This window comes from Anarrhichthys ocellatus, unplaced genomic scaffold (assembly GCF_004355925.1).
Source record: "Anarrhichthys ocellatus isolate YVR2014 unplaced genomic scaffold, GSC_Weel_1.0 scaffold3, whole genome shotgun sequence".
NCBI lineage: Eukaryota > Metazoa > Chordata > Actinopteri > Perciformes > Anarhichadidae > Anarrhichthys > Anarrhichthys ocellatus.
This window is the reverse complement of record NW_022280033.1, coordinates 3,271,782-3,296,604: the sequence shown is the minus strand read 5'-3', so window position 1 is coordinate 3,296,604 and position 24,823 is coordinate 3,271,782. Positions and strand designations below refer to the sequence as shown.

General features: G+C 42.1%; 1 protein-coding gene and 1 non-coding gene across 2 annotated transcripts in view; both read right to left on the bottom strand.

Annotated features, from left to right (window-relative positions):
- The window catches only part of LOC116397885 (bone morphogenetic protein receptor type-1A), a 33,107-nt gene extending 9,616 nt beyond the window's left edge, over positions 1-23,491 (bottom strand). Inside the window, exons 1-3 of the mRNA XM_031873789.1 lie at positions 23,277-23,491; positions 11,906-12,020; positions 1,674-2,028 (exon numbers count right to left, since the gene is read on the bottom strand). Of these exons, the coding sequence (XP_031729649.1) occupies positions 1,674-1,740 (67 nt within the window). The 5' untranslated portion in view covers positions 1,741-2,028; positions 11,906-12,020; positions 23,277-23,491. The remainder of the gene's footprint in view (positions 1-1,673; positions 2,029-11,905; positions 12,021-23,276) is intronic.
- Positions 23,492-24,676: 1,185 nt separating this feature from the next.
- Positions 24,677-24,750, bottom strand: trnat-ugu (transfer RNA threonine (anticodon UGU)). The gene has a single exon. It is a non-coding gene; the product is annotated as a tRNA-Thr (tRNA).
- Positions 24,751-24,823: the final 73 nt, after the last annotated feature.

The window sequence follows — 24,823 nt, the reverse complement described above, 5'->3', positions numbered from 1 at the left end:
GACGCAGAGGAGAGACGGGTTCTCTCTCGTTACGAGCCGTCATCACTTCTGCAGGTCGACCGGAGAGGACGACGCACAGCTGATGATCAGAGAACGTGATCCATTCCTGATACAACACCCTGCACCAGTCATGTCACCTCTATCACCTGAGAGTAGCTGTACAGGTACAGCCACGTATGCAAAGGCATTTCAGGGTATTTCAGCTAATTATCTAAGTTTATTCATCAGAAACTTGGACATCAGGAGTTGAAGCATTCTTACTTATGTCATGCTCTTATTTTGAAGGCCTCTATAAGAATTTTTTTTTATAAAAATCTGGTTCGAGAAACACAGTTGAAGCGTGAAATCAGCCGCAACTCTCGATGTCAGTGTCAGAAAAGATCCAGTGAGAGGAAATAAACAGTGTTTCAAAGCGTCTCCAGAGGGACTGAAGGATATTTCCGGAGAACAATGGCTGTTTGGAGCATTTAGCGCCGCTGACAGCTCGTACAGCGCCATAGAGGAAGCAGTTAATGTGCAGAGAGGAAACCAGAGCGGCAGCAATCAGCTCAACAGCTTCCTGCAGGACGGGAGAGAGAGAGGGGGGGGGGGGGGGGGGCGGGCGTCTATTGCCACATTCAGACCAGCACTGGAAATTTAAAGCCAGTGCGAAGGACTTTCGAGGGCAGACATTTGAGTCTGGAAACGTGAATAAACAAGAGGAGAAATAGTCTGATAGTCTGATAAGACGACAGAAGCGGTCTCTCCTTTTCCTCCACAGATTGTCAATCACAGTCCGTAACACTGTGCAGAGCACCGCCCTGCTCTTATCAGCCGGCTCGCTGTGTTTGCAGGGCAGAAGGTGACCTTTCACATGTTCAGAGCGGCCGTTTTTGTGACTATGGACACATCCACTCAGTGCTGACGAAATCTGAACAAAAAGCATATCTATATTCCTGTTTTAGCCCCAAAAACTGAGCTTTAAAACCAGTTATCCCCCCTTTGTTTCACATAAGGAAAAACTAATGCGGGTTGGAAAAAGCTATTTGTTTTTAGCTCTTGGGTGCTACACGAACACCTTTCTTTTAATGCATTAAATACTGCAGTTTTAAGCTTGCTATTTTACTCAAAAAGACTTCCTCTTACCAAACACCATTTTAGAAAACACTAAATCAACTAGTTGGTTGCACAAGCTTCCCAAACACATGATCATGTAGTTACTTCAGAAAGGTAAAGGAGTGAAAATGTTCCCGTCAGGATCTGTTTTAGTTTTAGAGGATTCTCTATCGTTTCTAAAAGTCCCTCCATTATCAGCCAATTGACACTTAATCACAGCTTTAACAAAAGTCCTCTGATACAGAGCTGTGTGCACAGGGAGGGGGGGCATAATGACTTTTAATGTTAATGTACTGCTTATCTCACTGAAAACAAACCGAAGGGTTAATGAGTAACTCTACTCACGAAACTCCCTCGGTGCATTTAAAGTCGATGACTGAAAAGCAAGGATAGATCAGAGGGGATGTTGTAATTCATGAAATGGTTGAGCTTGTATGTTTTGCAGCGTAACGTTAGAGAAGTATGTCTCTCATGTCTGCGGATGATGATTTTAAGGTATTTCAAAGATGGAGTTTGATATAATCTCCATATAAATGATTGAAAAAGCCGAGCAGTGAAGTGGATGTTGAATGTCTTACCGTCGGCTCCGAGGGTCAGCAGCAGAGCGGCGGCCATCACAGCCAAACAGAGCGGTAGACCTGCCATCCTGCAGCAGAGACCGGACTGAGACCGGACCGGAACTGGGCCCAGACCGGGCCGGGCTCTGTGGTCAGGAGCTTTCTGGTCCGCTGATACTCAAAGAGTCTTGATAAAAGTTTTTAATAATCCACAACAGGAGTCAAGGGAGGTGGGGGGGCCCGAAGAGGCCTCAGAGAAGATGAGGATCCGCAGGAAAAGAGGCAGGAGTGATGCAAAAAGGGGGGAGATGACGGGGAGGGTGATATCACAATATCAGGTCTTCTTCTGTCTCACTGGCTCTTTGGGTCCAAAACCCTGAAGAAGGAGAAGATACACAATTAGGTTGATTTAAACATCAGCTGATAAAGTCTGTGAGAACAGAGTAAGACTTGGTTTTTAAACTTCTAACAGGTGGTTTGGTTTAGTTGGGCTCCTTTTCTCTCCCTCTACACCCCCCCCAGTGAGCCATGACCCGGTGACCCCAGCCGGCCCGGCGCTGGCCTCCGACGGTCCAACTAACTACCAAATCATTTGTCCAGGGATGTTCTGCAAATTACAGGCGCTGGCCCTGCGCAGCGCTTGTAAAGGCATGTCGCAATTAGTGGGTGCCGAAAGGGATGGAGGGGTGTGTGTGTGTGTGTGTGTGTGAGTGTGTGTGAGAGAGAGAGAGTGAATTAGTGGTGATGCGTGGCCGGTGTCCGTCACTTTGCATTTGCCCGGGGGGGACAAAGAGGCCCGACCTGCGACCCACTTTTCACACATCTCTGGCTGAGGAGACCGAGAACAAAGACAAAGACAAAGACAAAGACACCCACACACACACACACACACACACACACACACCCTGACGGGTGTATATGAGTAAGCGTGTGCATGTGTGTATTATGGCAAGTGAATGAGGGGTCAGCGTAGTGGGATGTGAGACAGGAAAAGTGTGTGTGTGTGGAATGAGAGGCAAGATAGGGAAACGAGTGGATGTATGTGTGGGCTTGTATTGCCCTCTTTGTGAGGACCACCTTCAGCTTTAAACCATCGTAGTGAGGACATTTCTGCATTGTGAGGACAGTCTGAATCAAGGCACAACATGGTGTCTCCAGCCACCTCTTTTCACCAGCAAGCAGTCTGATAACATGATATTGCTCGACAGTAAAAGCTGTATTTAACAAAGACGTCAAACTCTCAGGACCCACGTTTTTGTATAATAAAAGAGGGTTTTATGATCCTGGAAGGCAAAACACTGGAGAGTGATATATTTATTTGGACTTTTCCAGTTCCATCTCCCTGTGGCATTTATAATCTTTCAGTCATGTTGGGGAGCGACCCCAAACAGATATTATGACATTTTCAAACCCACGAGTACAGATAAGTAATGTGCATGAGAGAAAAGGAGGACTTTTTGTGTGTGTGTGTGTGTGTGTGTGTGTGCAGTAACTGAAGGAGTGTGTATTGAGATACTGTATGCAACACCGAATGGGTTTTTATCTGTGTGTCGGCGTCACTGTGTCGATAACAGGAAAGTGGAAGAATTTGCACCTCGCTGCCACAACAAAACCTTTAGTTTATGTGTGTCTCTTTGCTCCATTTAGAGAGCAGACAACAACAACAGCAGCAGTACCAGCAGGAGGAAGACGATGGTGAGATAACACACACACACACACACACACACACACACACACACACACACACACACACACACACACACACACACAAAGACATACATTCAGATATTCAGAGAGAAGGAGGGCAAGACAAGGCAGGTTCAGGAAGACAGGAAGCTGCTTCCACTCCATGCAACCCCCTCCTCTGTTCTCCACATCCACCTTTTCCTAAATCAGCTAACACACACACTTCCCTTTAAAAACACAAGGTAAAGTGGTTGCATACACTGCACACAGTACACACACACACACACACACACACACACACACACACACACACACACACACACACACACGGAGGCTGAGATACAACAAATGATTACATCAGTCAAATTGAAATGTACATTTAAGAGAGGAAATGCAAGAGTCTACAAACTCTAAACCCTCAAGGTGTCAGGAAACTTTCACTCTTCTTCTTCTTCTTCCTCCTCCTCCTCCTCCTCCTCCTCCTCCTCCTCCTCCTCCTCCTCTTGTTCAAACTTGTCTCTAATCCTTTGTCTGTTTCTCGGTCAAACAACAAACTCCTTCCCTCAGCAGCAGAAGCTGACAGAGAGCGATGCAGAGATTTACTAAATAAATGCCGATGCCAGTGTCACGTTTCTGCCGACTCATGTTCTCCGGATATCGATTATTAAATGCACAACGTTAAGATGTTGACATGCAGATTTTCAAATAATCAGCTATCATGAGTGTTGAGGTTACCTTATTATATTTCTAAGAATAGTATTTGTAGAAAGTAACATTTACTAAAGTACTGTATTTATGTGTGTATTTATATATAAAGGTTTGATACAAATGAAGGTCCTAGTGGATGTACAAATAACTGAAGGAGCTCCATACGAATGCAATGTTTGCTATAAACCTGCTCTGTCCTGTCCTGTTCTTGGTCTGTCCTGGTCTGGTCTGTCCTGTCCTGTCCTGTCCTGTCCCTGGTCTGTCCTTGTCTGTCACGTCTCCCTCCTCCTCAGCTAACAGGAGGTTAATGTAGCGTAGCTGCTCTGGCTACCTGGACGTGACATCAGAGTCTTGGAGGACGGGAATGAAAGGAGTCATTGTTAGCGGTCCCACCTGTACAGAATAAAACACCCGTATAGGGAACCACTGAGCCGTAGCCAGTTCCCCCCCCTCGGGGGAAGGAATTTGAGGTCACACTGCCCTGGGGATGCTGGGAAATCTGCTGGGACAGAAACCCAAGCAGCGGGTTAAGAGTCGTAGAAGAAAGAGAGCTCTTTAAAAGCTTCTGGGTATAATAACTTTTCATTTGGCTGGAGAGGTAGCTGGCAATAAAACTATTATGTAAAGTGATATTACACTGCCATGAGCGGTGGCTACTGCAGCAGACTGTATGAATACACAGAGTTATACTGCGAGTAGTTCTATTATTACCAGGGTCAGTAAAATGATTAGTCAATTAATCAATTAGTTGATTGACAGAATTTGTTGATAATTGATTAATCAGCCATTTAACAAGCAAAGAGTTGAATCGTTCACTGGTTCCAGTTTCTCAAACTTGAGTATTTGATACTTTTCTCTGCTGTATATCATTTTAAATTCAATATATTTTGGTTCGAGGACAAAATAAGACATTTAACATAATGCCTTAGTTACTTTGACACTTGCTTCAACACAATACTAACTTTTGGAAGGTCTGTGCGTTCGTTGGGTGAAAGGTTTTACGATACCAAAATGTTGGACAGCTTGTTTTGGAAAGCGCTGCAGCTCTGAAGCAGTTCCAGCTCCTCGCGTTCACACGCGATTTATTAACTTTACCTCATCGAGCTGTTAAAATACTGGAAAATGACACTAGACCTTTGGTAGAGGGGCATTAATAATCCATCTCTCGTACCCCCCCACCTCCTTGTCCCTCCTGGACGGACTGAGGCGCGAGGGGCCAGACATCAATAATCAAGCCTTAATGCGTCTCCACTTCCTGCTCTGGGAGAATGGCGGCAGACTAAATAAACGACACGAGAGGCCCGATTGGAGGACCGGCGGAGACCGACAGCTCCTGAGCTCTACAAATAAATGCAGTAATGAGGGAGATCGGGATCGCTGAGGTAGAGATTATTAACGGGACAGCTGGGATGGAGCTCAGCGGGGTGACGGGACGGACTGAGACGTGTTTGTTTTTATGCATTAGTTTCATCCCCAGCGTCTTATCAGACCAATTAATACGATTTGTATCTATTTATTAATTGATTCGTCTGTAAAATGTTAGAAAATAGTGAAAGGTTAATGTCAAAGGGACTTAAGGCACATTTCTAAATGAAATAGTTTTAATAAAAGGAGCATTGTAATGTACTTTAACAATAACATTGTTATTATGCAGATTTTCATCAGTTTCCAGAGCTAATAAAACAGCTGCGTTGACAAACTATTTCGGAATTAATAAAGAATCAAACTAAAGTTATGACTCAAAGAATGAGTTTTTTATTCTTCCCTTTTACTGATATATTTTGTGTTTATTACCTTACATTCCAGTATCTTATTTACCCGTTTCCTCTCTTTTTGTTGACTCTTTCCCCTCTTCATTTATGTCTCCTACGTCCTCCCTTCCTCTTCTTTCCTTCTCTTTTCCTTCATCTTACCCCTTTCTTCCCCCAGTCTCCATTTCCATTTGTTGCTTTCCCTTTCCCATTTCCCTCCCCCTCTTCTCTTCCTGCTGCTTCTCATTTCTCCTCCTCTTCTCTCTCGCTCTCTCTCTCTCTCCCTCCATCTCGGCCCCGTTCCCCGTCCCCTCCGGGGCCCCCTCCTTGCAGGCGGGCCTCTGGGTGCTGCAGCAGCAGCAGCCTCCCTGTTGCCCGACATGCCTTTCGGGGCCTGGGAGACTGCAGGCCAGACTTTCTGGCTCCACCGCCATTGTTTGCTTGGCTGCTCTGCTCCTCATCCCCGGCGATGGATTAGCATAAGAATACCCAGAACCACCCAGAGCCTCTTCCTCCCTGCATCTTCATCTTCATCATCACCATCCTTCAGTAATTCCACAAATTAACCTAGGATTCTCTTCTTCTACCACCACGGAGTTAATGTGGTTAATGACACGATGTTTACTTCTCTGGCTTTTAGGTACAGCGGGAATTAAACCCACAACCCAGACAAGTTTCTTGCTTCATCTATTAGATTGATGAAGCAAGAAACTTGTCTGGGTTGTGGGTTAAATAGACCTATATAATGCAGATTATCTTCATTTTAAAGCTAAATTTAAAGATGAATGATGAATGTGTATGATTTCGAAGTGGACGACTACTAGATATGCAGCCGTTAGGCTCCTAAAAGAGCGAGTAGCACCACACAGGTTTTGGCTTTTAGTCTTTGTCTCAGAGGGAATTGAACCCGTCAGTGTTTGAGTCTCGTTCGTCTCAGAAACACAAATGAATACGAGGAGGGAGAGTGTGCCGCTCAGAGAGTGGGCAGCAGAGAAGCCTAACTTCATTATCTGCTGAGCAGCTTTAGCTACAAACTGGAAACATTTGCTTCCTCACATTCCTCCCTCTTCATTTATCATGTTGGAGCAACACAAATTACCCAGCATCCTCGGGGGCAATACAGGTTTATGGTCCATTTGAAGGAGAGCTGGGCGATATATCGATTTTATCAATTCATTTGAATGCATGGCTTTAGGACGACGTTTATAAAATGAAAAAGGATCTTGGCTTTAACTTTGGCATTAAGGGTAATGAACTGCTGCCGCTTCCATTAAGGGTCCAGTAGTTCATAGTAAACATGCTCGATCTCTTCAGACACAGATAACATATCGAGATGGGAGCGTGTGCCAATGAGGGCCGTCACCAGTTATTCTAAATTTGAATATATATTTAAAAAGGTAAAAAGACAAAGACAACTCATATTTGGATAAGAAAATCATTTCTCATTCCTCGTCCCTTGCAGGCTTTTAGAGTGAGCGTCAGGAATAGGGCTGAGGCGATTCGTCGACACAATTGAGACAGACAGACATTGAGCTCGGCCACAGAGTCATTAAGTAATAAACCAGCACAACATGGTTCCCTAAAGGTGACTTTAATCACTCTAATCGCCATAGAAAACAGGTCGATCCATCACCGGCACAGCGTCGCCTTTGTCCCGCCACAGAAGAGTCTTAAAGCAAACATACTCAACATCATAAAAACCAACGTTATGATCATAAATCACACTGATGAGTGCGCGGACACCAGAGGATGGGGAGGTTCCCAATACAACACAGTCTTCCCCAGTTAAACCAGTTAGCTCACATAAGACAGAACCAAGCTCCCAATAGCATCGGTGGAATAGTTTCAAGGGAGGTAAACAAACAAAAAAAAAAAAAAAAAAAAAAAAAAAAGATGTATTTTCTAAACAAAACGCCCACACGTCAATCCCCCGAAAATGCCAAATTTCCCCTCTGGGTCATCAATGTCTCCTTTGCATCACTTTCAATCAACTATTATACAAACGGGCCCGCATCTGATAATTGATTAAAAGATTACAAACTTGTATTCAACCACAGACCTCATTTAAGGCATCTAACCAAAAATACAATCAAAGAACCAATCTACTTCAAGACAAGGGAACCAGAAGTGCACAAATTGTAACACATTAGTGTGTTTTTGGACTCATTACCGTGCATCACTCTATTTAACAACATGACTACGTCAACGAGCCATTAAGCAACACAGGTAATGTAAAACACACCCCAACAGCACACACTGAAGCAAGTCACAGCACTGATAGCGTCCTCACTGTGGACCGAGTGTGACCTCTCTCTCAGAGACAGGAAGTTTAACGTTAGGCCCCGCCCTCCTCACCCTCATGTGCCTGTCAATCATTTTTTTCTGTCTGAGGTCAGCAGCATTCGGAGCCAATCAGACTCCGATGTTAAGAACTTATTTTCTGGTGTTTTTGGAAGGCCATTTTCTGCCAGCGGGCCTCACTGGTTTGATCTCAGTATGAAGGAATGGAAACTGGACAGACGACTGGAACTCAGACAGCTTTCCCCAGAGACACAAAAAAAAACTAACATAAAACTAAAATATAACTAATTATAGCAGACAGAATATTGGCTGTGGGTGTGTGTGGGTGTGTGTGGGTGGGTGGTCTGGTCCGAGACCGGACTCCGTGAAGGGAGGCCGGATGGTTTCATCCACCGTGTCACATTGGAAACTACAGCCAGGCCACAGAGCCGAGCACGGACAACCCACCGGTATAGGTGGTCCTGTGTGTGTGTGTGTGTGTGTGTGTGTGTGTGTGTGTGTGTGTGTGTGTGTGTGTGTGTGAGTGAGTGAGTTTTTGTTTAAAGAAGAAGCTAAAAAATAAAATATATGTACCGATGTATAATCAGAAATAGAAAGTTAGGGGTGAACACAAAATGGCAAAGTCTACAAAGACACAGAAAAACAGGAATCAAGTAAATAAAGTACAAAGCAGAAATACATAAAGTGAAAGATAAACAGGATCAGAAATCAGTTTACGTTCTGGGGTTCAACCTCCAAATGTCCATGTGTGTGTGTTTAGATCACAACCTCAGTATCCTCTTATTAATCTCTAAAATCGCAATTGTTTAAATTATGTTATCTTTTTTATATATATATATCCTGTCTTTTCAGGATTTACTCTTATTATTGGATATTATTCACAAGGCACTTTGTAACTTTGTTTTGAAAGGTGCTAAATTAAGGTACTTGCAGTGTAAACTGCTTATAATGAACACGGTAAACGTGACATTGGATCAAACAGCTTGGCATAGAATCAAATGCTCTTTAAATCATTTGTATTGTTTACTTTGTTTTACACATCTCTCCCTTGATACGTGTGGTAACCCGTGTGTTTTCCGGCTACTTGAGGCTGTTGCTGCATGCGCATTGAAAATCAAAGCAAGTTAAAATATCTGATAATCCCGGCTTTAGTCAGAAGCCACATTCAGGACGCATTCACCTCAGATACTGCTCATTTTAAAATCTTAAAACAAATGATAAGAGTGAAGCTGTGACTGTAAGCTCACCACAGTGACTCAGTCTGAGGAGTGTCGGAAGGAATTTATGAGCCCGACTGCAGATTTTCAGATAACCAGCAGAATCCAAACACTGCAGACCACTGGGGAGGCAGTAAAGATACACCGGACCTCACACAGTATCACAATATACACTCGGTGGCCACTTCATTGAGGGCACCTGTACAATACAACAACTCTGCCACAACCATGGACTGTAAGAAGTCGTTTTGAAGCCTCTGGTTTTTTTGCAACCAGTGAACGGAAGATACCATATTTGGGCAGCGGAGGAGTGACGTAGAGACCTGTCAATTACAAGGCCTCCGCTTCATGGCCTATTTTACCCTCATTGAACATCACGCATGTCGTGAAGAAGACTTGAAACTAGCAATTTAGCCCATAAGCTCATGTTCACGATGTTTACTGAGGTAATAAATCAGGTAAGAAGTCGGGTTAAGTAAGTTTAAGACACTTCAGCGTTGGCTTCACTCGTCAGAACTGTTGATAAATGTATAATAAATATGTAAATGAAATGATATAGTCAATTATATTTGTATATTCAGGTGTTTTAAATGTTTTGTCCTCTCTCTTCACATACCTGAATATAATACAGTCCAGTACAACATCACTAACTATGAGCTCAACGCTAAAACATTTCATTTATATTATTTAAACGTCTTTATGACAGCTTCAACTAAACATCTAAAACAGTATAAGCATCATAAAAGAAGCAATTGATAGTCTATTGATCTACAATTACATTGCCATGCTAATTTTTACAGCAGGATTTACTTTGAAATACGATCCGACTTTTTGTATTTTCTGTGGATTCAGCCTGAAATCATCCGTACCTAAAACCTGAACGTCGTCTAACCTTCGTCAATATGCCAGGACAAACTGTAAGCCGAGCCAGGCCGACCTGATCCGAGCCAGGCTGCAGTGTGTGGGCGAAGCGTGCAGGGCGGTATGTGTGTGTGTGTGTGTGTGTGTGTGTGTATATGTGTGTATATGTGTGTGTGCTGAGGGACATATGGGAGTGATTTTGTGCTGCAGACTGGCCGGCTCTGTTTGAAGGTCTGACAGCGAGCTGAGATTCAGACGCTTGAGTCACCTCGTCCTGAAACAAAAGGCAGCATTGCTGCCTTGTTTTAAACACACAGTCACAGTCCTTCTAAATAACTCATGATGAAAACAAACAACTTCCCAAGAAACTTTAAAATGTATTTAACAATTCCTTCCCAGGGCTCGACAGTAACGTTAGCCTGCTTGCCCGAAGGAAGTAAACTCTGTGTGTCAGTCCGTAGCACGGTCCTGATTATCACAGAGCTAACAGCTACCGTAACGTCAGCGGAGGATGAACATTAGGGTGCGTTTGATGTCCTAAAAACTAAAGATGAGTATTGGTGCGAAGGTATATTACAACTTATCATGATGTGTTCAAAGGAAATCTGAGTTTTTGATGAGAAACTTGAATAAATACAGTTGTAGATGTTTTTGCAACAATATAAAATAGATATTTTTAACTAACAAACACGAGCACGAAGCAGCTTATAATGCGTGATTAAAACTACTAATGTACTAATTCAGGAACGACAGCTCTATTCCAACACAACAACACACGTTTCCATTGTTGTCACACGACACAATAAACTAAACGTATCAAGCTAAAGGTAAGAATTCTTGGAAAGTCTGTCAATGTAGTTTCAAAAGGCCAAACGGCAACAAACGGGGAAGAAGAAGAGTATTTCGTGAGATGAAAACACATGAATTTACATCTATCTTTTGGACTGCAATAACAGCGATTGCCGCGAGCGAGAGTGAGAGAGAAGGTTGGAGGTGGACTTGTCACGACTGCACGCAATGCTTCTGGAAGCATTTTTTTTTTTCTGGCAGAAAAGTGCTGGCAGGTCACGAGGAAGTGCAGCACTTTTCTGAAAAGTTTCAACTAGAAACGCCCGGAGCATTCGCACAAAAAGAAAATCGGAGCGCTCTGAAACAAAGACCCAGGCGCCCAGAAAAATAATCTGTGGACACTCCAGGAGCAACACACACCAACCAAAAACAGACACACACACACACACACACACACTTTCCCCACATGAAGGTATGACTTCACCCTTCACACACACACACTTTCAAGGCATTACTACACCTATATCACAGACGCGCACACAACCTTCGTGCTCCGTGTAATCACCGCTCTTCCTGCTCTCTTGGTTATTAATCAAACCAGATGACAGCGCAAATGACTCAATCAGAGCCTGTAATTAAAAGCCAGGAAGCCTCCTGATTGGCCAGCTCTGCCTTCGGCACAAAGGTCAAGGGGTTAATCTCCTCAAAGAGGAGGGGGGAGGGGGGGGGGGGCTGGCTAATCAAGTTAAAAAAAAAAGGAGAGTGTATGGATGTTTGTGTGTGTGTGTGTGTGTGTGTGTGTGTGTGTTGGAGACACAGGGTAAAGCCACCCAGTGATGTTTTTTATGTAAACACAATAAACATCCTGCAGACGTTACACACCGACTGAAGGGGACTGAGCTGGAACAGCCGTCTGACTGGTGTGTGTGTGTTTCCATACCTGACTGGTGGCTCCATGGTACAACAGTATGTGTGTCAGCGCACAGCTCCATGGGAAATGTAGTCTTGAAGCCGAGGAAACCGGCCGGATTTAGTCCGACATCACAATCACCGACCTGTCGGAGAGACAAACGAGAATTATGAAACTAAAACGTTTGTATATTTCAGTGATTATCAAACACTTTGTTGTGACTTTACAGGACGAGCTGCTTCTCCAAGTTTAGTTAATGACTCTAAATGACACCTTGATTCCTCCCAACGACTCTTTGATTCCTCTCAATGACTCCTTGGATCCAATTACTAATGGAAGCTTCTCTAAAACCTCCAAGGACTGATGAAAACTCATGCATCCTTCCTAGGACCCCATAAAGGACACATACACGTCACTAACAACCCCTCCAAGAATCAATGGAACCTCCTCAGACCCTCCTCGAGACCTCCTGGACATGAACATGCTCAAAGATCCCTGTTAATGTCAGTGTGTCAGCGGTTTGTTGCTGTTTGTAAAGAGATAAGTGGAGCAGTGTGGCTGACAGTCGGATCATCGTCCTCCTCCTCCTCCTCTTCGTCCCCTCAAACACAGAAGCCTCTTTATTTGACAGCACAGAGCTCCTCAAAGGAGGCTTTATTTAGTCAAGGAGGCAGACGTCAGGAGAGTGAGTCAATATTCACACCCGGAGATTTGAGAGGAGAGTCAAACACGAACCAGCGGGTTTACGGATTCTGAGCAGAGATACAGAACAGGAAGCTGCTCACACAGTCAGACAAACTAACAAAATAAAACTCCTGACGTAAGAAACCACGAGGGGGCAGAACATCTGAAACCCAGCCATGACCTTTCACCACAGACACATTTTAAGTCAAAAATAGCACCACTTAAAAATGTTACTAAGATGTGTGTGATACCAGGAAAACTACCAGGATGTAGGCAGATGTAAACCACCATCACAAAAAACCTTCTTTATGTATTTTAGATTTTGACTAAATCACACATTTAATTTAAATACAATGCAAGTAATAATTGAATCATGAATGATTTCATAATTAGATGACAGATGAGGAGATTTCACACGCTGGACCGATGTTCTGGACAGACAGACGTGGATGTCGATATTGTAGTTAAAAATAGTAAATAAATAACAATGCTATCTTCAGCTAACACCACCCTGCTGCCGCCTGAACTAACACACTCAGCTGGAAAATGTACTTAAGAACAGTGTGGAAAACTGTGTTGATGAGTTGACCAGCAGCTTCAGTGTGTGTGTGTGTGTGTGTGTGTGTGTGTGTGTGTGTGTGTATGTAGCTCCACTTCAGGAGAGGGAAAAACGGCAGCGGTGGGGATTCAGCCGCTGAGTTATTATAGAACAGACGAGGAGAAAATAGATGTCCGAAGACGGGGGCTGACAGCGGTCACGAGGTTGGCGAAAAAACAGCTGCTGCCTTCTCTGTCCAGCGCACACGCACACACACACACACACACATATATACACACACTTCGTTTATGGATGGGAAGGCGGTGCCAAGAAAAAGACAGACGGAGGGAAAAACAGATCTCCCACACACAAAGGTGGACTGAAGCTCTGCACCAGAATATTTTCACGTGAACAACGATGCATTCTAACAGCTGAGTGGAAACAGCATTAAGATGTTTAAATTATTTTGGTTGAAATGTTAATAAATGATTCAAACTGTGACAAGCAGCACGGAGAACATTTATGCAGCAGATCATGTTTGTTTACAACATCTGTGTTGGCATTTTTAAATTGCAAAAGGCCTTATGGAAATTTCGATAATGTTTGCACGTTGTGGTACAGGGGGAGGAGTGGGTCTTCAACATCAGACACGTGCAGGATTCTGACTTTGTACAAACTCATAATCTATTCAGTATTTATTATGACTTATTATTCTACCGTCCTCCGTTCTCTACCGCGTTCTCCACTGTATTTATTTATCATCTTCTACTTTCTCTAAAGAAACCGCAGCAAAATTCAGAAAAGAACCGCAGTAGAGCAGACAGTAGAGAACCGCAGTAGAGAACCAGCAGCCTGTCATGCAGTCAGATGATGATGCGTGTTCATCCTCAGTAGAAGCTGCAGTACAAGGCTCTGGACTGTTTACACTCTGAAGCACAACCAGCAGCTCTTTAGAGGGAACACAACAGAGACACACTGACCTCATCTTTACGAGGCATTCCTTCTGCTTTGTCAGACTCACTTTCATTTTATCAAATTTACATTTAATCCTCTACACAAAGATAATCTGATGGCTTTAAAACATCACTCTAACATCTTTCAATTATGCAAATAACCAGCTGAAAACAGTCGTGATCGAAATTGCAGCACGAGAGGAACCAGATTGTTATGTTTTCATAATTAAACGCACTTTATAGTCGTGTGTGTGAGCGGCAAAGCAAATGCTTTGCTCGACTTTTGAGCTAATTTCTCAACTAGAAATGATCAAATAAGTTCTCCAGACTTTCACAAACCTGCACATGCAGCGCGATATAATTCTATTGATTGACATCTAGTTTCCAGAGTTCCACGTCTGTTCTGAAGCATAAACTCCTCAGAGGCAGCTGATGGGGAAATTTTAATTCCTAAACGTCGGAGCGACGTGTCAGACGAAGGTGTGAAACCACCGTGTGACAGAAAAGCTGTGAAACCAGTCCTCCTCTGGTCAGGAATGCCAGCTGTGATGCTGCATAAACACACATACAGACAGTGACAGCAGAGCTCCAGAGAACAAACACAGACTCATTTTCTGCAGTTTCATAAGTTTAGTTTATCTGCAGTGGAAACATGTTTTTTCTGCTGTTAAGGAAGAGGCATCTGTCTCCATAGATCCATCTGCTCAAGCTCAAACTTAATGTATTACCTCTTGTTACCTGCATGCATCCTTAAAAAGGTGCATTTATAAAACTGTAGAAACGTCAGAGGATGATCTCCATCCTGTCAATCATTTAATTGAGCTTTGCTAACAGGACGGCCCGCCTACATTTTCCTCATGAACAGACCATACAGAGTCTTCAGTGTGTGAGTGTGTGTGGACGCTGGCAGGAAGTGGAAGCGAAGCGTTCAGATTCTGATCACAGCAGTTAAAGCCACCGGCTTTCGCAAAACCAACAAGTGAAGACGAGAGCAGAGGGACGAGTGTGGAGGAGAGGAGGAGAGGCTAATGCCATCAAAGTCAACCGGCAGCGTGAGTTAATTGAAATTAAAGACCAGAAACGAGGGGGGGGGGCAGAGAGGAGGACTGATCTTTCCTCATGGCTGCAGCCTGCAGGGCAGCCATGGATAAAAAATAAAAACAGTTAAGCCTGAAAAACATCCTCCTGCAGTTCATCAACCTGATGATGTTTGGTAGCAAACAGAAACTGGGTGTGTACAGAGCGTAGATTCAGAGAAACCATTCAGAAAACACACTTTACTTATAACACACACCATCTTCTGACTATTACTTTTCCTTTCTTTCAGACAATGACACAAAAATACAGAATCAGTAATACAGAATAGTGACTAAGGATGTCACAAGAAACGATATTTCGGTAACAAGTCGATGCCAAAATTATGAAAACGTGACGAGACCAACGGCGTCTAAAAATCCTAAAGAACGCAGTAAACTCACCATCAACGGGCACATTATTTCTCCCTGATAATACTACATGTGAACAACATCAGCTGGAGGAAAGCTAGTTAGTGTTAGCTGTTAGCGGCCGGTGGGCAGCACAGTCCTAACGTTAACGGAGGTTGCATTAAGTTTTATTTATAATGCATTCAAGCTCTGAGTAAAAATGAGTATCAGGTGAAGATAAGTTATTACATTCTCATGACGTGTTCAAAAGTAATCTTGTAGAATGTAGAATAAATAGTTGTTTGTAGGTGGTGTTTCTGCAGCAATATAAAAAAAGATATTAGAGAGGGACTATTGTTAATATATTGTTCTCTAAAACAGCTGAACGGAAATTGTACGACTGGTTAATGGTTTCATGCTGCTTCGTCGTTGTTTATATTGTTTAATATCGTTTCGTTTTCATGCAAGAACAAGAACATGTTTGTTTTGTCACAAACATGTATACAAAAATGAACTTAACCTCAAATACTCAAGAACCAACAAGTAAAAAAGCCGTAAGCCGATCTGAAAGTGTCTCTGCTGAACTCCATTGTATTATATTTCACCGTGCGAGTAGATTCGGATAACAAACCCAACATCCAGCCTCATCCCAGCTCTCACGAGCGCCCTGAGAATGATCCAATTCATCAGCCGACAGTATCTGCTTTTGTGAATAAAGAAAATCAATGTTAAGTCGGTAAGACGGGTCTAATCCACACGGGGAGGAGACCGCTCTGTTAGTGGCGAGCTGACGGGGGTTGAGGGGTCAGCATTGAGGTCGGGGTTCACCGTCACTTCAGAGGGATCACTGCACCTATCAGGCCGGAGGATTACCGACAAAAGGAAACGCAAATCCCCGTAAGAATGAAGACGGAACGCAACCAAGGCGTCCAACGGCATCCATGTTATGCTCTAGGTCCATTTCAGCATTCACAAAACACAGTTAAAGAACCACAGACTGGTTTAGGTTGGTTTTATTTAAGCTTTATCTTAGTTTTGAGCTTGTACCACATTTGTAAATATCTTATCCAAAAAGATTAGTTTGGTTTATGATGAACAATGAAACCTGGTTAGTTAACATCAAAAGTTAAAGTCACGCTTAAAGGAGATCTGTCAAAAAGTGGCAACCAAGAAAGGAAAAGAAATGGGAGAGCAACCAACGATGATTTCATTATTGATTGATTAATTAATCTTCATATTCTTTAAATGTCCATTTCAATTTTCCCAGTCGTCGTGGTTTTCAGATATCTTGTTTTGTGCAACCAACAGTCCAAAACCAAAAAGATGTTCAGTTACAGAGAAAATGAATTAATCTTCACATTGAAGGAACTGAAACAACCCTGACAGGTTTGCCACCTCAATGTGTGTCCAGATGTTGGGAGAGTTTCACTGCACGTGTGTTAAACGTAAAAGGAAACAAAAGTGTACATCACACTGAGACCAAACGAGAGACATGAGCTAAAACACGGCTAGAGTTATTTACTACAGTAAACAACAACAACAACAACAACAATAATAAAGCCATAGTTTGTGACGTGAAGGTAGAGAAAGCATTGTTCCTGTGGTTCCGTTAACCCTTCAGGTTTTTGAACTCTTGAGGAATGCCGTCCCGTTTGCTGCCGGTCACATGACCACACAAAATCACACATCGCCACAAATGATCTCATTTTCATTTTCACAGGGTGTGGAGCCCCCCCCCCCCCCAACAGAACGAGGGGAATGTTTTCTGTCCTACCCGTCAAACCACTGAGGGGAGGGGGGTCTGAATTATTCACTGGGATGGGCTGGGTGTGTTTAAAGCAGAGATCAATACCATTAAGAGCTGGAGATTGTGAACGCGGAGGCTGCATCGACCTTCAGCTGAAGCCCGGACAGAAGAGGAAGCATCACTGCAAAAATGAAACCAACTATTTTGTCACGAGTGACTCTTTGTGTGCTAATTGTAAAGCGGTCCGTGTTTCTTAAGGTGCAGTACAACAGCAGAGGACTATTGATCTAGTAGAAACTTCAGATGAGCTGAAATACTTTAATTCAACAAGTAAACCCTTGAAGCAGTAGAAAGAGTAGTTTTCTCTGTTTAAATCATTGTAAAGTGAACATCCTTTAGTTCTGGATGTTCAGGTTGTTAGACTTCACGACACATTCTGAAAAGCTGAATCAATTAATCCCTAAAGTAATCTGCAGCTATATTGAAAAATAAAAGGATAACTAGCTGCAGCACGACATCAATACAGAAGTAGATGCAAAGCTTTTGCAAGGAAAAAAAAGTATAAAGTTAAAAACCTCCAAACAAGGCACAACATCATTAAATAAAGATTACTACCGTATCTGTTAAAGCCACAAGTGTCTCACAACTACCACTACGAGAGCCGCCCCTCACGTTTTACTACCAGAAACACATTTTACTGATTTCTGAGTCTCAGGTTTGATCTTCAAGCTTTTGGTCGTCTCAAGAAAACCAAAGTCTCCCTGAAGCCATTTCACCTTTGCCACACATCCAGGAGAATGAAAACACACGGCGCAGGATATAAAATATCTCTGCAGGGATGGAGGAGGGGGGTGATGGTGGTGAAGAATCGTCCCTCTGTGTGCTCAGCTTTACTGCCTTTATTTATCTGCTATGCTGCAGCAAAGAGGCTGGACGTATGGCAGAGGAGGAGGAGGGTTGCATGTTTTCCTCCCTGGCTCAGCCACTCTGTCTCCAGGCTGGTGGAGGAGGTGGAGGAGGTGGAGGAGGGAGGCGAGGCAGACCGAGCAGAGCGCTGGAGATGTGAAACTTGATCTCCTTCCCTACCTCCTCCCTCCCTCCTCCTCCTCCTCCACCACTGCCACCTCGCCAGAGAGCCTCCGAGACTCCCTGAGTAATCTGATCCTCAGTCTCTGGGACTGGAAACACACTCCTAGACAGAGAGAGAGGTGGAGGAGGGTAAGAAAAGGAGAAATGGAGGGAAAAAAATAGAAACAGAGCCGAGGGAAAGAGAGAGATCCCCGAGCTCAGAAACACTCCCAGGAGACAGAAAGCTGAGAGGAAGTAGACCGAGAAGAGGAATGAAGAAAGGGGACAAAACAGAGAAAGAAACAGAGTAGAAAGGACAGACTAGAGACGAGAAACAAGACGTCAAGATACCGTCACGATAACTGCAGCATTACATTTGTAAAAACCGGCATTTTCCACATTCAAATAATCATATTTATCGTTACTCATAGTTTGGATGTGAGCTGTTACTTTCTTTAAGGTGAATCTAGTTCAGCTTCTAACGAGGAGCCAATAAAAGAAGTAATGTGAAAGATGTAGGAAACAAAGAAGGGAACAAAACCAAATGAGGGAAAGTGAAGGAAAAATACATGCTGATGGATTTCAGTGTTTTTTTTAATTTAATGTGATTTAATAAGAATATCAATTGAGTCACAAATTATGTGAAACACAAACAGGAAAGTTGATTTAGACAGTAATAATCTGTCCACTGACAGTTTGGTGATAACAGAAAATGTCCACCTGTGAAATTATTTTCGATCAGTGGCTACGTGACTTTATTTACCAACACATAGTTTGTAGACTTGACTGTTGAAAGTGTGGATATGAAAAGTTTGGTCTACAACGAACCACTAGGTACACCCTACTCTATAAGCTACAATGTCAACACTCCAAGCTACACGTTACAAGCTACAAGCTACAATGTCTTGTGCTACCACAAGGTACATGCTGCAAGATGCTACAGGATGCTACAGGCTACAAGCTAAAAGCTACACGGTTTTCTAGCTGGCGAGTGTTTTTCAATGCATTTGATTAGCCAGTAAAGTCACTGACACTGGACTGTTCAGTGGAAAAATCTAATCCGTTATCAATTGTATTTCGTTCCGAGCCCTCTGTGGCAGCACGTCTGGTCTGAGGCGAGCGTTTCTCTGGCTGATATTTGATTTTTCCTAAAAGCAGCCCGGCCAGACTCCAGCAGCATTAACTGGTCTTTTCCTGGAGACTGGTCTGGTCCCAGTACAGAGGTGGTGGTGGTGTCATTCTATGAGAATAGATCTGCAGCTACAAACACCACACGCGGTATAGACTGAGCGACACCACGGACTAATCACTGAATGATAAACAATCAGTGGGTGAAGGAGAGATATCACGGCGTCTGTGTCCTCACTGATAGATGGAAGGTGGACATAAAATGAAAGCGTGGCGAGACATATTTTAACCTTTGTCCGTCCCGTCAGTGCTGCCTGTAGAATACAGGTCTAATTGTGTCAGTGGCATTTAGTGCCATGCAACATATAACTAAATAACAATGTTGTGCTAGAGCTGAGGAGATTGGTCAATTAATAGATTAGTCTTCAGTAATTTTTCAAGAAACATTTCTAAACATCCCATAGTACCGGCCAGCTTCTCCAGATGTTCTGCTTTTCTTCGTCATAGGCGACAGTAAACTGCGTCTCTCCGACTCCAAACAGCAAAGACGTGAAGAAGAAGACAGAGGTGACGAACACTCTGCTGAACAAATACGCGTCCTCGGATTGTATTTAGTCTTTGGCTTCAGGAATACGTCGCTCTATCTCCCTCTCTTTTGTTGTGGCTTTAGCTCGCCCACCGTCAGTCACTCTGTTATTTCGGTAACACAGATCCTGGGCTGGGCTGAGGAATGTACAGCTGTCTGGCATATGGATAATACTAGATTTTAATTTCCAACAACGCCTACCCCCCTCCAATATGGAGGAGGAAATGGACTGCAAAGGGATAGAAGTGCAGAGTGTCTTTCTTTTTAAATGGTAGAGCTGAAGGTACAAGACTCAAACTATCGTCAGTGCTTTTTAAGCTCATCATTGATATTCTATCACATAAAAAAAGATCTTACTAGGGTGATGGGGGACAAAAATGCATCCAAACATGTATCTGAGGATAATTTAAGGTCTGTGTTAATCAAAAGACACAAGTCTGTGTGTGTTACTCCATCGAAGCTCAACACAAAGAGGGCATTCTGTGCTGAAGCTTCGTGTTAACCTCAGATAAACTTTGGAATATATTTTTGCATAGAATGAAGTGTGGAAGTTGTTCCCCGTCTCTTTAAATAGCCAGTACGGAGAGGAACAATGATGACAACAAAGCAAAGCCTGCTTCAACATTCACACGAACGAATTTAGACAGATTTTATCAACTGTTAAACTTGACCGACATTTAGGCGGATGAGACAGCTGACTGACCATCTAACCTGCAAAACCATGATATCAAGAACACAAGTTAATTTACCAGACAAGAGTCTGATTGACGTTAAAATGTTCGTGCATCACCACACCGACTATCGACTGGTGTCAGTTACAATCTTGCTCTAATTTAGTGTAACGTAAATTGCTCGTTTAGTCTAAAAGCAAAGATGAAATCTGTTCACATGGATGAATAAATACACCTTCCCCGATACATAAACAGACATTCATGAGACCAACATATTCAGAATCTAAGATATTATTTTCTCTTCTTTCAATATTGTTTTCTTAATGTTTGATGTCTCCTCTGATCTAAACAGTGACGTCAAGATAAAAGCAAAAACAGGAACATCAAATAAAAAAAGATATTTATGAACTTTGGTCATTTAACGGAAGATGACTTGATGCAATAGGTTTATTTTTAAGTACTTATTTCCCCTTTTTTCAGACAAATTTATTTCCACAGACGTGAACTCAGAATAAAGGTTTGTTAAGTTAAGTTAACTAAAAGGGTTTTAAATACAGCTGGACTCAATGTGACACCTGTATGTTGCTTGGGATAACAAAGATGGTGAAAGTCACAATGAACTTAAAGCCAAAAGGCATTCGATTGGTCAGACAATCCATCAGTGAGCAGGGAGCGCTTGATTTCAACACACACTGAGTGGAAACGATCAATAATCGCACCCAGTTTAAGAGTTAAATGGTGTCGCAAGAGGAACTGTACAGACTCAAAACAGAATTTTAGATTATGACATTTTGAACATGTAGTCAGTAACGGGTGAGGTGAGAGCAGACTTGACACTTCAAGAGAGACACTTATGATCACTAGAGCTGATCGATTGATCCACATATTGATTATTTAATTAACCCTTTCAGCATCAGAGTGAGCAGCCAGATTAATTCAGACCAAGACAACAAGCGACCCACATTATCCAACAGTTAAAGTAAAACTATGTTTACTATTAGCAGGTACAACTACCAGCTCACAGCTAAGACTGAAGCTGTGAAGAGAAATCAATCCTCATCAATAGAAAGTGGAACTGAATCTTCTACGAAAACAGAAATAAATGGTTTGTATTTAAAAAAGAAGCGTCATTCACGAGAGCTGGACATTGGTTCATTGTGTTAGTAATACTGGTGAAGTTTGTGTAAAACAGACATTTGCTTTGGATGATGATGATCTATAGAAACACTAAATTCTTCAGTTTTCCTGACACTAATATGGTCAGAAATAGTTACCGGTGAAGCCTTTAAGGGTCCAAATAACAAATATTGTCAGTCATCCATTGATACAATGATATTGTTCACTAGTCATTGTAATGTGTTTATTATCATCTTCATGGACTTGTATACATGATCAGTAATAACAACTCCTCTTAAAGGCTTGAAGACTGCGTGGGATCTTCTGCTGCTGTACAAAGTGAATATAGTTGGGTTTTTGCACAAAACAAATCACTTGTTTACTGTTTTATGATGTTTTATAGATTAAACGTATTTAAAGTACGATACACAGATTACCTGATAATGAATATAACATTTAGTTTCAGTCTTAAATGTGTGCAACATGAAACTAATACAGATAATTGGTCATTTTTTCTGAATGGTACTTTTCACCGAGTGCAACAAGTGTGTTTCACATAAACTATAAAACGTAAACTTTAAGTCTCTAAAGTGGATCTAAGCCAAAGTAACAAAACCCACATCTGCTGATCTGACTGTGTTTTGTTCTGCTTCTCTGTTCAATTTAATTAAGCTTGTTTATCTCTTGAACAGAGCCATAAACAACACACAGGCTGGTACAACCAAACCGAAAACAACAACATCAAATGTTGATTTAAAAGTCTTGTTTAAATGTGATAAAAACCTGAAAACATGCAACATTATAAGTTATTTCCCAGACAAAGTTAGCAGACGATGCTAACAACATAAACTATGCTTTAGTGCAAGAAAACAACAATTTTAACGAAATAAATTACTAAAAATCAGCATACACTCCTCTTTGACCACAATAACGTGGACGCTAACTTGGTAGCACACGTTCAGGCTTTACTATAATTACAGGCGAGCGATGTAAACTATGCAGCAAAGTGAGCCAACAGAGGAATGTGGCAACAACTCAGCAACTTCTATACAAAACTACTGCAAAAGTCTCCGTGATCAACAATATTAAGTTCATTATTTGCTTGTTGTTTTAAACTGCGATTACAAACTTCGTGCCGCAACCAGAAGTGAATCAAAGTTTTTATTTTTCCACGACAGCAGCCAGAAAGGGTCCGTCTATCTCCTGGCGCACAACACACACACACACACACACACACACTCCAAAAAAAATCTGTTCACCGAACTACCTGTTGTTTACAGTAACGTTTTCCACGACCTTACTACACAGTAATGAGCATAATATATTCATGCATGTACATTTTTTAAATATCCATATTGTAAAGTATTAAAGTCAGGTTGTTTAAACTCGAAAAATACGTAAACACGGAGTGTGTTCGCCCCAGGGTTTAGACGGAGCCCAGAAGTAGGGCTCAGATCGGGAATGAAGTTTTGGGATTCTTCCTTACCTTTTCTCCTTCTTTCTTTAATTTATCTCTGCGTGTGCTGAGCTCATTTCGACGCTATTTCTTCGTAGTAGTTCAAGTAAAAGTCCCACCATAATAACATGATAAAAAACCGCAATTTAACACGTTTGTTTCTCCAATATTTTCGCCGTCGTACAGTCCTCAAGCTCCCCGATCCAGTCGGTCTGTGGTCGGGGCTGCTTGATGATGGAGGACAGCAAATACCAGCCGAACAAAGATCGCCTATGATCGGGAAGGATGGATCACTCTGTTGTGGTTCAAAAACAAAAAGTCCGAATTTCCGGTTGGCAAAGAGGTGGGTGTTGACTGACCACGCATGCGTCAAAGATGTACACCTTTCAGGTATCTACAAGAGAGTGTTGAGTTTTCATTTTCTGATGGACTTTCTGAATTTTCAAGTTGTGACATCTACACACACAAGCTAGTTATTTATTTTTTTATTTATTGGTTTATTTAATAAGGGACAGTGCACATTAATACAAGCATTGCTGGAAATGCGCCACAGTTAGCCAAGAGGCTATTTAGCATCTGTAGTCCCAAGAGGCACAAAGTAAACATAAAAACAGAATATAAGATTCAATTTACAAAGTTATGCAAGATTGACCCTTTACAATGCGTGCATAAAACAATGAAAGAAGTGAAAATATTAATATAAGTAGTAACATCAATCAGGAGAATCTCATACTACATTGTTATGTACTAACAAGACATGCAACACAGAGGCTCTCAAATTAAACACACACAAAGCAAATAAAACGAGGGATAAATATGTTAAACAAGGTTGACAAATAAATCTGACTCCATATCTCAGGGTTGACTACTGAGCAGACTCTATCCACAGATGAAGATGAGATTATGTTCTTAAGATCTGGAAAAACCTTGTAGTTTTATTCTAAGTGGATTCAACATTATTTTGTCAAACATTTTTCTTGATAAAGCTTTTTAAGAGTTGTTTGACAAAACATCTCCACTTACCTTTCAACGGTCAATTATAAACCTCCAAGCTAAAATAATATATATGTAAAACAAAAATCTACGATGTTGTTTACAAACCACCAGTGAAAAAAACCAGTATTATGAAAGCCAGTATTTCAGTTGAGCTTTTATTCTTCCGAACATAAGTAAATATCAACAAGTATATTACTCATTACTTTTGGTGTCCCGATATAGTGGCAGAGTGAGAACTCTTGTCTGTTTTTCCTCCTCTGTGCTTCCAATCACTGCGGCTCTGTGACTGGGACTTTTATTTTGAAGTCAAATATAAGAGCGACCCAAGCGCCGTCTGGTGTTGATTAAGGGAACATCATGTTCTCGAACCTACCTCTACTACTACTACTAGTAAATATGAAACAATAAAGCTGAAGCCAACACTGCTTTTTTGGAGGTACTGCTGGGATTTGAACCCAGAATCTCTTGTTTACAAGACAGGCACTTTGACCAACTAAGCCACAGCGCCTCCGGGACTGACTATTCGTTAAATTTTGAACTTTTGGTCATATTCACAGATATGACACAATAAAGTCAAAGGT